Below are 16,729 nucleotides of genomic sequence, written 5' to 3'. Positions count from 1 at the left end.
CAAACACTCACTAACTTGCTTACAACAAGCCCCACCCCTCTCCCAGAAAGCAAGCCCAAACCCTTGACAACACCACATCTCCATCCCCAGGAATTTTGCAGGCCCTCAGTTCCAGTGGCAATATTGATAGGTTTCATTTCACATGCAGATCAAACCAAGCACACCTAGTTAAAACTTGCCACATTCAGGACAGGGACCAAACACTGCCCACAAAAGACAAAGATAGCTTCTGCAGATGACTGGCCTAAAGGATAAAGAGGCCAGGATAAAACAGCAGAGCACAGGCAGCAGACACTCTTGGCCCTGAGGCCAGGCCCTGAGGAAAAAGGGACACTACGTGACCGGGTACTATAGGATTTTGCATAAGGGCTTTACCATCCAGAAGAGCAGACACAGCTGACTTTCTAAAAACACAGAAACAGGCACAGAGACTTAAACAAAATGAGAATACAGTAAATTTTTTCCACACGTAAGAATAGAACAAGATCAACCTCTCTTCTCCCGGCCGAAACCAGGGGGACCAGAGCGGGACGCGGGGACCATGTTCCGACGCAAGCTGACGGTCCCTGACTACCACAACCCGGCTGGCTTCAACTGCAAAGATGAAACAGAATTTAGAAACTTTATTGTTTGGCTTGAAGACCAGAAAATCAGACACTACAAGATTGAAGACAGAGGTAATTTAAGAAACATCCACAGCAGTGACTGGCCCAAGTTCTTTGAAAAGTATCTCAGAGATGTTAACTGTCCTTTCAAGATTCAGGATCGACAAGAAGCAATTGACTGGCGTCTTGGATTAGCTGTTAGACTTGAATATGGAGATAATGCTGAAAAATACAAGGACTTGGTACCTGATAATACAAAAAATGCTGACAATACAGCTAAAAATGCTGAGCCATTGATCAATTTGGATGTAAATAATCCAGATCTTAAGGCTGGTGTAATGGCTTTGGCTAACCTTCAGATTCAGCGTCATGATGATTACCTGGTAATGCTTAAGGCAATTCGCATTTTGGTTCAGGAGCACCTGACTCAGGATGCAGTTGCTAAAGCAAATCAAACAAAAGAGGAATTGCCTGTTGCTTTAGATAAACACATTCTTGGTTTTGACACAGGAGATGCAGTTCTTAATGAAGCTGCTCAAATTCTGCGATTGCTGCATATAGAAGAGCTCAGAGAGCTACAGACAAAAATTAATGAAGCCATAGTAGCTGTTCAGGCAATTATTGCTGATCCAAAGACAGACCACAGACTGGGGAAAGTTGGAAGATGAACGTTTTAGGATTTCAGCTTCTCACCTACTTAGTACAGTTGGGAACCATGTACACTCTGGCATGTGTTTGGAAATCAAATGTCACATTTTCAAGGGAAGAATACTAGAAAATTGACTCTGTTCTTGAGATTTACCATCATTGCTTTTTCTTTAATAAAGTTCAGGAAAGTGGAAAAAAAAAAAGAATAGAACAAGATCATGGCTGGAGTTTTAAGTGAAACAGACTTAAGTAACATGTGCCAATGAATATTTAAACCAATGATCAATTATAAGAATACTAAATGAGCTTGAGAAAAGAAGACATTAGTGAGATCCTTAACACAGAGATACATAAGAACCAATCAGAGATGAAGAGTGCAATAAACAAGATTAGAAACATGCTTAATGAAATGAAATGCAGACTGTAAGAAGCAGAGGAATGAATTACAGACGTAGAAGAGTAATGGTAAGTAATCAAGCTGAACAAAACAAAAAAGAAATGTGCAACTCTAAAATAGACTGGGAGGGGGTGGTGCCTGAGTGGCTCAGTTGCTTAAGCATTCAACTTCAGTTCAGTTCATGATCTCACTCCCTGTGGGTTCAATCCGTGTGTCAGTCTCTGTGAGGACAGCTCAGAACCTGGAGTCTGCTTCAGATCCCATGTCTCCCTCTCTCTCTGCCCCTCTCTCCTCTCATACTCTTTATCTTTCTGTCTCTCAAAAATAAATATTAAAAAAACAGACTTAGGGAACTCTGGGACTCCATCAAATGTAGTAGCATTGGTATTATACAAGTCCTAAAAGAGAGAAAAGGGGGCAGAAAATTTATTTGAAGAAATAAAAGCTGAAAATGTCGCTAATCTGGGGTAGAAAATGAATATCTAGTTCTTACAGGCACAGTGAACTCCCAACAAATTCAACAAATACAGATCACACCAAGACATATGGTAATTAATTTGGCAAAATATAGTGATGAAGAAAAAAATTTAAAAGCAGCAAGACAAAAGATAATAACATACAAAGGAAACCCCATAAGGCTATCAGGGGATTTTTCAGGGGAAACTTTCCAAACTAGAAGAAGTGGCATGATATATTCAAAGTGCTAAATGGGAGAAATTTGCAGCCAAGAATACTCTGTCTAGCAAGTTTATCATTCAAAATAGAAACAGAGATAAAGAGTTTCCCAGATAGACAAAAACTAAAGGAGTTTGTGACCACCAAACCAGTCCTGCAAGAAATACTAAAAGGGATTCTTTGAGTGGAAAGCAAAGTCCAAAAGTGACAATATAAAAGTCAAAAACACCAAAGCAGTAAAAATCACTATTTTCGTAAAAAATTAAAGAGCTCACAAAATAAAAGGATGTAAATATGACACTATATGACTAAAACACGGGGAGGAGATGGGTAAAGAATGGGTTCAAACTTAAACAACCATCAACTTAATAGAGACAGCTATATGCAGAAGATGTTACATAGAAACGCTTGGCAACCACAAATCAAAACCTACTAATAAATATACAAAGAATACAGAGAAAGAAATCTAAATATAACATTACAGAAAACCAGAAAGCCATGAAAGAGAGAAATAATTGGAGAAAATCATCAGAAACAATCACAAAACAAGTATGAAAATGCTAAATAAAGATGTATCTATAAATAATTGCTCTAGGTTTTTTTTTTTTTAATTAATGTTTATTTTTGACAGAGACAGAGTGCTAGTGGGAAGGAGCAGAGAGAAAGGGAAACAGAGAATCCAAACCAGTCTCCAAGCTTGTTGCTGACAGCACAGAGCCTGACACAGGACTCAAACCCACAAACCATGAAATCATGAAGTGAGCCAAAGTGAGACACTTAACCAAGTGAGCTACTCAGGCAACCCTAAAAATAATTTCTTTGACTATAAATGGGCTATATGTTCCACTCAGAAGATATAGGATGGCAGAATGGATTAAAAACCAAACAGAACAAAAAACAAAAGCTACGTATATGTTGCCTACAAGAGACTCATGTTAGACCAGAGACATCTATAAATTGCAAATGAGGAGATGGAGAAATGTCTATCATGCAAATGGAAGACAAAACAGACTTTAAAACAAGCACTATAACAAGAGACAAAGAGGGACACTATATAATAATAAACTGGACAATTCGACCATAAGACTTAACAATTATAAATATACCCAACAGGAAAGCAACAAAATACATAAAATAGTTAAAAACAAACATAATGGAACTACTCAATAATAATAGAATGATAGTAGGGGACTTTAAAATCCTACTTATATCAATGGACAGATCATTAAACATAAAATCAGCAAGGAAAAAATGGCTTTTTGAATGACACACTGGATCAGATGGATTTAACATATATTCAGAACATTCATCCCCAAACAGCAGAATATACCTTCCTTTCAAGTGCACATGGAATATTCTCCAGAGTAGACCACTTATTAGGCCACAAAACAAGCCTCAACAAATTCAAGAAGATCAAAATCATACCATCCATCATTTCTGACTACAACACTATGAAACTGGAAGTCAAATATAAGAAAAATCTAGAAAAACCAGAAATACAAATACATGGAGGGTAAATAACATGATATTAAACAATGAGTTGGTCAACCAGGAAATAAAAGACTATAAGAAAACAAATGAAAATGAAACAGAGCTGTTCAAATGCAGCAAAAAACAGTTCAAAGTGGGAACATTATAGCATTTCAAGAAGCAAGGAGAATCTCAAATCAATAACCTAACCTAAGTCCTAAAGTAGAAAAAAACAACAAACAAAACCTATAAGCAGCAGAAGGAAAGAAATAATAACGATTAGAGGAAAAATAAAAAATATAGAGGGACAACCAGCTGGCTCAGTGGGTTAAGCATCTGACTCTTGATTTTGGCTCAGGTCATGATCTCATGGTTCTTGAGACTGAGCCCTGTGTTGGGCTCCACACTAGCAGCAGGGAACCTGCTTGGGATTTTCTCTTTCCTCTTTCTCTGCCTTTCTCCCTGGTCACTCTTTCTCTCTCTCTTTCAAAAATAAAACATTATCAAAGAAGAAATAAATGATACACAAAATAAAAAACAATAAAATAGATCAATAAAACCAAAAGTTGATTCTTTTTTTTTAATAAAATTGATAAACCTCTAGCCAGACTTATCAGAAAAAAAGAGAAAGGACCCAAAATCACAATTGACAGGATAAAAACAACCAACACCACAGAAATAGACATACATAGAAAATCTGAACAGTCTGATTACCAGCAATGATACTGAGTCAGTAATCAAAAATTTCTCAACTAAGTCCAGGACCAGATGGCTTCACAGGAATTCCAGCAAACATTTAAAGAAGAGTCAATACCTATTCTTCTCAAGCTATTTCAACAAATATAAAAGGAAGAATAAATTCTAAATTCATTCTATGAGGTCAGGATTACCCTGATATCAGACTCAGAAATAGACATCACTAAAGAAGACCACTACAGGCTAATATCCCTGATGAACAGATGCAAAAATCCTCAACAAACTACTAGCTAACTAAATCCAATAATGCATTAAAAAAGTCCTTCATTACTATCAAGTGGAATTTATTCCTGAGTTGCAAGGGTGGTTCAATATTCACAAATCAATCACTGTGATACATCACATCAATAAGAGAATTTCAAGAACCATATGACCATTTCCATAGACACAGAAAAAGTGTTTAACAAAGTACAGCATCGATTCATGATAAAAAATCCTCCACAAAGTAGGTTTACAGGAAACATACCTCAACATAATAAAGACCATCTATGAAAACCTATAGCTAACATCATCCTTGATGAAGAAAAAAGGAGAGCTTTTCACCAAGGTGAGGAACAAGACAGGGATGACCATTTCTCCACTTTTATTTAGCACAGTATTGGAAGTCCTAGCCACGATAATTAGACAACACAGATAAATAAAGCATCCAAATCAGAAAGGAATAAGTCAAATTTTCACTAGTTACAGATGACATGATACTATACAGGGAAAACCTGAAACACTCTATTAAAAAACTGCTAGAACTGAAACTAATTTGGTAAAATCACAGGATACAAAAATCAATGTGCAGAAATCTGTTGCTTTCTTATACACAAATAATGAAGCAGTAAGAAGAAAACAATCCCATTTTATTGCACCAAAAATAGAAAAAGATATCTAAGAAAAAACCTAATCAAAGACATGAAAGACCTGTACACTGAAAATTTAAAAACACTGATGACAGAAATTTGAGGATGACACAAAGAAATGGATAGACACTCGATGCTCATGAATTGAAAGAACAAATATTGTTAAAATGTCTATATTATCCAAAGCAATTTACACATTTAATTAAATCCCTACCACAGCATCAGTCACATTTTCCACAGAGGTAGAAAAAATTTTCTAAAATTTGTATGGAACCAAGTGAGACTCTGAATGGCCAAAGCAATCTTGAAAAAGAAAAGCAAAGCTTGAAGCATCACAATTTCAGACTTCAAGTTATATTACAAAGCTGTAAAATAAAGCAGTATAGTACTGGCACAAAAATAGACACAGATCAACAAAACAGAAAACCAAGAAATGAACCCATGATTATATGGTCAATTTATCTGCAACAAAGCAGGAAAAATATCCAATTGGGAAAAAAAAAACAAAAAACCATTCTCTTCAACAAACGGTGTTGGGAAAACTGGAGAGGACCATGCAAAAGAATAAAACTGGATCACTTATACCGTACACACACACACACAAATCAAAATGGAAGAAAGACCTACATGTGACACTTAAAGCTGTTAAAAAAAAAAAAAAAAAAAACCTAGAAGAAAACACAAGCAGTAACTTCTCTTAGACATAGCAACTTTTCTAGATAGGTCTCCTGAGGCAAAGTTAAAAACAAAAAAATAAACTATCGAGACACATCAAAATAAAAGTCTTCTGCAACACAAAGGAAACAATCACCATAACAAAAAGCTTAACCTATGGAATGGGAGAAGATACCTGCAAATGGCTGGTTTCCAAACTATATAAAGAACTTATAAAACTCAACACCCTAAACCCAAATAACCCAATTTTTAAAAGGGCAGAAGGCATGAACAGAAATTTCTCCAAAGAATATATACAAATGACCAACAAACACATGAAAAGATTCTCCACATAACTCATCAGGGAAATGCAAATCAAAACTACAGTGAGATATCACCTCACACCTGTCTGAATAGATAAAATCATGAATACAAAAAACAGTGTTCATGAGGATGCAGAGGAAATGCAAAGGTCAAAATAAAACTACTCTATAATGCAGCAATTGCACTACTAGGTATTTACACAACAAATGTAAAAACACTAATTAAAAGGAATACATACACTTTTATGTTTATAGGAGCATTATTTACAATAGCCCAATTATGGTAGCAGCCCAACTGTCCATCAATTAATGAATTAAAAAAGTGCTATATGTATGCATATACACAACAGGATATTACTCAGCCATCAAAAGGAATTAAATCCTACCATTTGCAACATCATGAATGGAGCTAGAGTATAATGCTAAATAAACCAGAGGCAGACAAATATCATATTATTTCACTCATATATGGAATTTAAAAACAAAACAAACAAATGAAAAGAGATGAACAAAAAAGCTGACTGTTTAATATAGAGAACAAACTGGCGGTTGCTAGAGGGTCAATGGTCAGATAAATGGCTGAAATAGATAAAGGGGATTAAGAGCACCTTTATCTTGATGAGCACTGAATAATTTATAGATTTGCTGAATAATTTTATTGTAAGCCTAAAATTACTATAACACTGTATGGTAATGTACACTTCATTAAAAAAAGTTCATTTAAAAAAATTTTTCTTTTATTTATTTATTTATTATTTTAGTGTTATTTATTTTTGAGAGAGAGACAGAGCATGAGCAGGGGAGAGGCTGAGAAAGAGGGAGACACAGAATCCGAAGCAGGCTCCAGGCTTTGGTCTGTTAGCACAGAGCCCAATGCGGGGCTTGAACTCATGAACAGCGAGATTATGACCCGAGCCTAAGTTGGATGCTTAAGCGACTGAGCCACCCATGCTCCCCCCCCCATCATTTTTTTCAAATAAAGGAAGGTGATCAGTGTTGTCAGGTATCAAAGAAACACAAATTAGTAACAAAAACACCACCAGTATGTACCAATCCAGTAAGATAAAATAAAAAATACAGTTACTAATATTGATGAAAAGTTCAGAGTAACTGGAACATTTATACACTGTTTGTGGGATTGTAAATTGGCATAACCAGTAAGAAAAGAGTTTAGTAGTATCTCTTAAAGCTGAATGTGTGACTATATTATAAACTGCCAATTTCACTCCTAGATACTTATCCCAAAGAAAACTTATACATTTGCGAAGAGACATATAGAAGATGTTCATATACTATGTACTATTTCCACTAACTCTAAATTGCAAACAACCTAAATGTTTTTTAATATCAGAGGAGGTATGGGGCACCTGAGTGGCTCAGTCTGACTTAGGCTCAGGTCAAGATATCATAATCTCATTGCTCCTGTGTTCAAACGCCACATCAGGCTCTCTAGGGACAGCTCACAGCCTGAAGCCTGCTTCAGATTCTGTACCATCTTCTCTGCCCCTCCCCCACTCATGCTCACGCATTCTCTCTCTCAAAGATAAACATTAAAAATTTAAAAATATATATTTCAGGAGGTAAATCAGTGTGCCTGATTGGCTCAGTGCATTAAGCATCCAAATTCAGCTCAGGTCCTGATCTCATGGCTCATGTGTTCGAGCCCCACAATGAGCGTTGTGCTGACAGCTCAGAGCCTGGAGACCACTTCAGATTCTGTGTCTCCCTCTCTCTCTGCCCCTCACCCACTCATGCTCTCTCTCCCCTTCAAAAATAAACAAACATTAAATATTTTTAATATTACAGGAGGTAAATAACATTGATATGAAGTTCTATACTCTAGTACAAATGACCATATTGCAATTACATGCAGCAACATGTTTATATCATACCAACATAATGTTAAGTCAAAGGACATGGGCAGAAAAACAATCCATATATGATGCTATCCATATAAAGTTTAGGAACAGATAAAACTGTTCCATAGTTTTAGGATAGCAATCATCTTTTGAGAACACTAAGCATAGGAAGTGGGGTGAGGGAGCCTGTGAGGTGCTCATAATGTTGTAGTTTTAGATCTAAGTGTTATTTATATGGTATGTTCACTTTAACAAAAGTCATCACTTCCGTACAGTTCTGATAGGTGCTATTTTCTCTGTTTTAGCAAAACATTTACTTTAAAAAATTTGAAGAGCCTTTGCTTAGCAAAATAGAACATTAAGAAAGTGAAAAGACAGCACCAGAGAATACATTTGTGGTACATGCAACAGACAATTTTTTATCAGGTAACACTTTTAGAAAGATTCCAGTGAATTACTAAGTGGCTCCTTTAGCATTCATCATGTCAGGTAATTACACACAACTGAGCCCATTTTACTGAAGAGGCAACAGAGGCTTAGAGGGCTGGAATGACTTTCCTCAGGTCATAAAGACAGGCAGAATCCAAACTCATGCTCTTATGATCCTAAGTCATAACAGTAAACTGCTGCAGGAATTTGTCAAGTCATTTCTCAAGCCCTAGTTACGTGTCTTTTTTTTTTTTTTATATAGTTGTATAACAACTATAAAGACAAAATTTTAAATACACATTTGTATATACAGGTAACATATTCCTTGAAGTACAAAGATAAGCAGTTAGGGTGTAACAGAGCACAAGCTTTGGAGTCAGGTGGAATCCTGGACCTATTCATTCACTGTCTGGTCTTGGAACAGAAGTTCTCCGCATTTGGTTCTCGTCTTTGTTAAAATGGCAGTACTCTCATATGCATCTAAAACAGTGTTCAACACTGTGGACCAAATCAATACTCTTTAAACATTACAAAAAGTGGTAAATACTTACAATGAATATTCTTTTAAATATGTTAAAAGTCTGAAACATGTATTATTAACATATAACTCCAATCTGGTACACAATTAAAATTGAAGCTGAGCGGTGGTTTTTGTGTTTCAATATTTTCTCTAATATGTGGCAAAGTTTTATTGTGTAATAATAAATGGAATGCATCACACATAAGAAAAAGTAACTGCTGGAAACATAAACATTTATTTTTATGAAATGATTATATGTATAGCATAACACATAAATTATTTTAAGATCATATTGATTTTAAAATAAATGCAATATAAAGCTTGATAGCAATTTGTATCTCCTTGGACTTAGTACCAAAAATGGAAAACTGTCAGTCCATCTTCATAATATTTGAAATTAAAAAATACATATATATTCAGTCAATACTCTAGTTTTTGGAAAGCAATTCAGGCCATCACTTTCATTTCTGGAATCATATTTCAGTATAGAAAATTTGGACATGTTATTCTCTTCCAAATGAATTGAAGCACATATTTGTGTAACTACTTTTGAATTCATTTGCAAAGAATTATTCAAAGTGTTTATTCAGATGAATTATGCCAATTAAAAAAAAAGCCAAATCTTTGATCCAATCTTTCCTAGTGAGCCAAGACAGGGATTTTCTCTCAAATGATATTAACAAGTTGGTGTCTTTCATCAGTAAGCAGCAGCACTTGGTGTACGAGGCCAACATTGTCATCTCATCTTCCTCTAAGCGCACCAGACTACTAAATTCACCAAAGCCTATAATTTACTGACTTAAGTCATAGATTATTTAATTCACAGGGATAATGTCCATGACTGGTTCCATTTTTAATATTTTACTCAAAAAAATGATTCCTGGTAAATAGTACAATGAAGAGAACTATATTAAAAATCATGTCACCTTGAATCTTATCGTTTTGCCTAGAATAACCTCATTATCAGCCAATGAAAAAGAACCATCTTTCATAGTTATGCTTGACAATTCTCATTTACACTAAGACATTTCTCAACATACAAAAATAAATCATTTACTTTGTTGTAGTCACTTGAGTCTTAGATCCAGAAGGTCTTTTAGTCATTGTTATGGGTTGAATTACATAATTCTATTCATCTGGTGAAGTCCTAAGCACCTGTACCTCAGAATATGGCTTTATTAGGCAATAAAGTCATTGCAGATATAACAGGCTAAGATGAGTTCATATTAGAAAAGGGTGAGCCCCACATCCAAAATGTATGGTATCTTTACAGAAAATTTGGACGTGGAGGCACACACAGAGAAAGTTCCACGTGAACACTGAACCACCAAAAGTTATGAGAAAGACCTGGGAGGGATCCTTTCCTGGCACTTTCAGAGGGAGCATGACCCATGGACACCTTGATTTGAGACTTCAGCTTCCAAAACTGTAACACAGTCCATTATCTACATTTAGTACACTCAGTTTGAGATACAGTCCTAGAAAACTAATACACACAACACAAATTTAATAGGACCATCAGTAAAATTAGGTAACAAGAGGTAACTGAAATGGAAGGCACCAGAAATCATTTCTTCTTTCCATTTAACTTCTATGATCAGCTGCATATGTAAGATTAAATGAAGCAATATTACTAATTAGACTATCTTTGGAAATATTGAGACATACAATTCATACACTGCTAAGTAGACACTATTTTTTAAACTTCCCATCTGAAAATTATAGTATAAAATTAAAATTTTTAGTTATTAATTTTATGTTATTGTCATTTCATTTGCATTCCAAAATAAATACTGTTGAAAATATTCATTCCACTTCATTCAAGTTTTCATCATGTATCTTTTCTAAAGTACAGAGTTCTTACTACAAATTTTTTCACAGTAACATTTCCAATAAAGATACATTCTCTACATTAGACAAGTGGAGATATTCTGTACTTCCACCAGAAAATGTTTATTCCAATTTTCCATAAAATATTAATGAACTTGGACTATCTCATATAGAACTTTTTTTTCTTCCCAGATTTTATTTAAATTCAAGTTAGTTAACATAAAGTTAGCATTGGTTTAAGGAGTAGAATTTAGTGATTCATCAATTACATTTAACACCCATTGTTCATCACTAGTGCCCTCCTTAACCATCACCTATCTGGCCCATCTCTTCACCGCCCTCCCCTCCAGCAACCTTCAGTTTGCTCTCTATAGTTAAGAGTCTTATGGTTTGCCTCCCTGTTTTCATCTTATTTTATTTGCCTTTCCATTTCCCTATGTTAATCTGTTTTGTTTCTTAAATACCACATATGAGTGAAATGATACAGCATTTGTGTTTCTCCAACTTATTTCACTTAGAATACACTATATACTCTAGTTTCATCCATGTTGTTGCAAATGCCAAGATTTCATTCTTTTTGATGGCTGAGTAATATTCCATTGTAGGTATGTATATATACCACATTTTCTTTATCCATTCATCAGTTGATGTACATTTGGGCTCTTCCCATAATTTAACTATTGTTGATAGTACTGCTACAAACATGGAGGTACATGTGCCCCTTTGAATCAGTGTTTTTGTACCCTTTGGATAGATGCTTAGTAGTACAGTTGCTGGGTCGTAGGGTAGTTCTATCTTTAACTTAACAAGGAAACTCCACACTGTTTTCCAGAGTGGTGGCACCAGTTTGCATTCCCGCCAACACTAACTTTCTTTTAAAAAGTCAATTTTTTTGTTAAGATTTGTGTAACAAAGATATGGCGCACTATAAGGACAAATAACATCTTGCCTCTGTCGGGATACAAAAGAACTTCCAGAGACATAATCCTGTATAAAGGGACTATAAGCCACTCAACTCCAATGAATTCTTCCTAACACATTGCAAGATCTGGCAATTTTAAATGACTGAAAATAAAAACACATGTCTTTGGTTTCTTTATGGCTTCTGGGATTCTACTTAGACATCTGAAATATTAGTTCCACAGCATACTCATGGGAATTCATACTCAACACGGTCAAGATTTCTTTTTGAGCCTGTACCTTTTCTTCATCCTCTCATCAAACACAAAGACAAGACCCCTGTTTGAAGCAGAAAAACCAGAGGCTGGGACTCTGGATTACATGCTGTAAGTCTCCCACCCTAGACACTCTCCTGTGAGCCACAGGTATATAAAGTGCTTGTGTGTGACTTGGAAAGATCTTAGAGTGCAAGAGACCCACTCCTGAATCAAGGAGGCAGGAAGAATGAAGTTGGTGGGACAGCAGGGGGGTGGGGCACGTGGGAGCAATGACAACACTGATGGTATAACGAGCCCACGATCTCAGCAGACTGGGAGGGAGAGAGAAGGACCCTGCTACCAACACCATGGGCCCTAGGGAAACTCGTTGCAGTCCTGTCCCAGAGGGAATGGTAAGGGGGAGCCTTCAGCATGCAATTCTAGGAGGCTCAAATGGTGGCAGGGTGGGTCTTTTCTGCACCCCTGCAAAGGAAGGATGGATAAAGAGGCAGCCTTGAGAATCTCAAAGGATGGAAGGCCTCTTCAGGATCTACTTTTGTAGACCTAGAGATCCACTCAAGGTAATATCTGAAGTAAGTCCCACACCTTCTGCTTGGTTTTGCCTGCACAATAAAAGTCTGCAAAGGCTGATCCCATTTGCCATACCCCAGCCTTTCTCAGACACGACTGGCTTAGCTTCATCTCAACCAGCACTCTCCTGGTATATTCATCATGCCTTGCATCCTCCCCCCCTTGGATGCTGGGCTTGTTGAGATATATGCATCTTTTAAACTAGGTCCTTTTTTTATAAATTTTCCCTGAGTGACCAAATGACATCATCATTATTTTACCTAGATATCCAGAGGAGAGATGGTGTCAACATCATAACCCCCTATCCAAACAGTACCAGTGATTATACTTCTTCAACAGCCTCCCTTCTCTCCTTGAAATCTATCTTTTTACAGATTATCATCAATGTTCTTGTGGACTATTTTTATAAGTCCTATTAATACACTTCTTCTCTACCATTAGAGTTCCCTTTCTGCAACACAAGCAATATATAGAGAGTACATAACAAATGAATAGTTTTAATTAAATATATTTGTTGTTAAATGAAAATACATAAAATAAAACTAATAAAAGGAGAGTAGCACTTTCTTACTTCTTCAATTTGGTATCTCAAGTCTGACACTTTTGTTTGTACCAAGAGTTTAGTCGTAAGAGCTTGTATTTTTCAGGATTTACAATATGCTAGACTTCTTGCAAGATGGAGTACTGGGATAAGCTGATGAACAAAGCTGGTGAGACTGTCTTCTAAGAGCTTATATTTTATCAGGATGAAATCAGTTACTTATACAGACGAAAATATCTATGTAGTATTAAAATACACAGTCTAACACATAAAGCCAAATTTGAGGCCGTCTTGGTCTTTACTGTGTTGGCACGTGCTACAGCTCTCCAACATCACCCCACAGTGGTACTAAGAGCTTCCTGAAGACAGAGTATGTCTTTCTCATTTGTACCCTCATTTGCTTGCACATGCCTGGGACACAATCACAATTTAAACATAGTTTTTGATCCATAAGTATTCTTTATTATAGCTCTTAATTATTTTTTCATTCTCCATCTGTAAAATCCTCAGGACAAAGACTGTGCATGCATTCTGTGTGTTATATTTTCTTTATGCTCCATATATCTAGAGTGCTGCTGTGATTACAAAAGAATCTTAATAAACACCTGGATATCTGGTCATTGTCAACATGCTGGACCAGGTTTCCCTGGTAAGAAGCAGTAGCAAGATACATATATTCCTTCAATAGTGTCTGTACACTACAGAGAAGTATGCTGAAAGTGTCTTAAATTCATCATCTTCAGCTATATGATTATAAAAGGCTGATAAAAATTATTTGTGGTTATGTCAACAAGGTGCAGTGGATATACTAAATGACTAACCCATAAAATTACTATTTATTAATAATTTTATTATTACAAAATACAGATCAAAGGACATGAGTAAATCATCTCTAAATGATCATTTTTAGTGTAGTCATACACTTAGTTGCTTAAATTGGGGAAAATCTAATTTAGTTTTTCACTGGAATCATCTATTCCTTCATGCAAAATGACTGTGTACTGACTATTCCAAGAATATTTGACAATATTTTTAAGCCTTTCTAATACATATAGATAACATTTCTAATTTCTAAGTGAGAGAAGTAAATTTGCTCCTATATAAATGCTGGTTATCTTCTTAAGTAAAAAGTTTGAGTGAGATTAAGGCATTATTAGGTCTATTTCCTATCTTTTCTTACACTATTGTGGCTTATTAACACCATTAGTAGCAATTTCTGTGAAATTATGTAAACTATAATAAATCTAACAAATTTAATTAAAATTTAGTAATGTACTTTAATAGATAATAGATTGGTAACTCCCACCATACAATGAAATATAACATAAAATATTACATAACATCTTTAGATTTCATATAAACTTAGTGATATAACATTGGTTTATATAAAGTAACAGACCTTTTAGAAATTAGAAATTTAGAGTATATACTAAAATAAATGGGATAAATAATTTTAACACATATTTTATATATTTTATATATTTTCATAATTCTAAAAATGTCTCTATATACATTACAAATTACCTGTGAATTAGATCTTTCAGTAGACAATCTCCAAATTTTAAATCATGTTTTATTATTTTCTATAATACTTTATGTACATACTTAGAAACAGAATTGACACAAATTTGACCACACTTTAAAAAATGCATCTTATATTTCAAAGGAGAGATAACTAAAATGAATATCAATGAATTAAAATTGTATGAGCATTTTGGTAAGGCAACCATTATATGTCATAAGGAGAAAATCAGATGTGAGAATAACAATGCAACTAGATGTATCTTTGAAAGTAAGCCATTTTAAAAACACTATTCTAGAAGTAGTACACATTAAGAAACCATGGAAGTTGTAGAGGTATATGAAATTACCCAATTTGGAAATAATGCAAATAATGTTAACTATTAAAAGTTAAATTTGAGGGGCGCGTAAGTGGCTCGGTCCCTTAAGCATCCGACTTGGGCTCAGGTCATGATCTCGTGCTGGGAGCCGCACCAGCCTCTCTGGAGGGCAGTCACAGCAAGAAAATGGCAGTGTTTGCACAGCTCTTGCCATGAGAAACAAAAACTGGCATCTCCTTCTGCTACTAATGGCTCATGTTGGAAATGAGCCTGCTGGTATTGACCAGGCCTCACAATATTCCATATCAGACCAATATTCCAAACACAGATACCTCATAAGGAAAATCATATTCCTGCCTTTACAAAAGAGATTTTGGATGAAAGCTCTGTGGGTGATTGTCAAAAGCCTCTTCCTAAGGGCCTTGCAGATCAAAGACAACTGAGCCTGGCCCCAAGACAAAGAGCCTAATTTATTAGAGTTAGGAACAAATGGGGGCAGAACTTAAGTTAACACTTACACCTTCTTCTAACTGGTGATGTATGGCAGTCCCTTCCCCAAGACATACCTTCTGCAAACACCCTCCCTTACATGTGGCTGGGATGAGGATAGGTGAGAGTAGCTAAAACATAACCCAAAAGCAAAAGACTAACACATTTAGGGCCCCCATGGTGTTCACACATTCCGCATCAAATAGGTTTCCACAAACAAACCAGTTGAAAAACATTCATCCTCTTGGGAGCCAAACAGAATGATTCCTAGCCTAACTATTTACGACTTAACATATATATTTCATCCTATTTTCAATTAAGAACATCCTGTTATTTCCTTAGTTGTAAAATTTAACCTCACTATGATTGGGGTAATTCACAAAAGGCTTCGCATTGTAAAAATGCCTTTTTCTGATCTCATGTTGTTGTTGAACCTTTAAATAGAGACACCCAAACCGACAGGACAGAGATGCCTGCCTGGTGACCAGAATCTCGGGGCTCTCTCACTCTCTCTCTCGCCAACACCATCCATCCTGCAGGGACCCCTGGACCTGCTGGAGCCAGCCTCCGGCAATCTCACAACTCATGGCTCGAGCCCTGCATCAGGCCCTGTGCTGACAGCTCAGAGCCTGAAGCCTGCTTCAGATTCTGTCTCCCTCTCTCTCTGCACCTCCCCTGCTCACGTTCTGTCTCTCTCTCAAAAATAAGTAAACATTAAAAAACATTAATAAAAGTTAGATTTAAAAATAATTATAATGCATCAGTCCAAAAAACATAACCTAAAGTTCTTAACATAAAAGAACAAAGTAACAATTAAAAGAGGCATTTGGTGTAGATACAGGTTAAGGTATACTCTGCTAGTGTTCTCATAATCACTGTCCAGAAAGAGAATACCCTCAGACCAGTTGTAAATCTACTTCTATAAACATGGAGTGCCTCAGAATGTTATAGCCTACTATTATTACCTCCAAAAAAAATCCTGTTTTTCTGAATACAATCTGCCAAGCAATATCCTGATTTAAATTAGGCTGACATGGTCTAAGGAGAAATTACAACTGCCAGAAGTAAATGTAGGCATTTTCACACTGTATTGAAA

The 16,729-nt window shown here is 35.8% G+C and overlaps 1 protein-coding gene across 1 annotated transcript; it reads left to right on the top strand.

The window, feature by feature from the left end:
* The first annotated feature begins 513 nt into the window (after positions 1–513).
* Positions 514–1,454, top strand: LOC120247392 (RNA transcription, translation and transport factor protein-like). The gene has a single exon (XM_039255262.1). The coding sequence runs from the start codon at positions 542–544 to the stop codon at positions 1,271–1,273; it is 732 nt and encodes a 243-aa protein (XP_039111193.1). The 5' UTR covers positions 514–541; the 3' UTR covers positions 1,274–1,454.
* The last annotated feature ends 15,275 nt before the right edge of the window (positions 1,455–16,729 follow it).

This window comes from Hyaena hyaena, unplaced genomic scaffold (genome assembly GCF_003009895.1).
Source record: "Hyaena hyaena isolate Hyena2069 unplaced genomic scaffold, ASM300989v1 scaffold_518, whole genome shotgun sequence".
Classification (NCBI taxonomy): Eukaryota; Metazoa; Chordata; class Mammalia; order Carnivora; family Hyaenidae; genus Hyaena; species Hyaena hyaena.
This window is presented reverse-complemented; position numbering and strand designations above follow the sequence as displayed.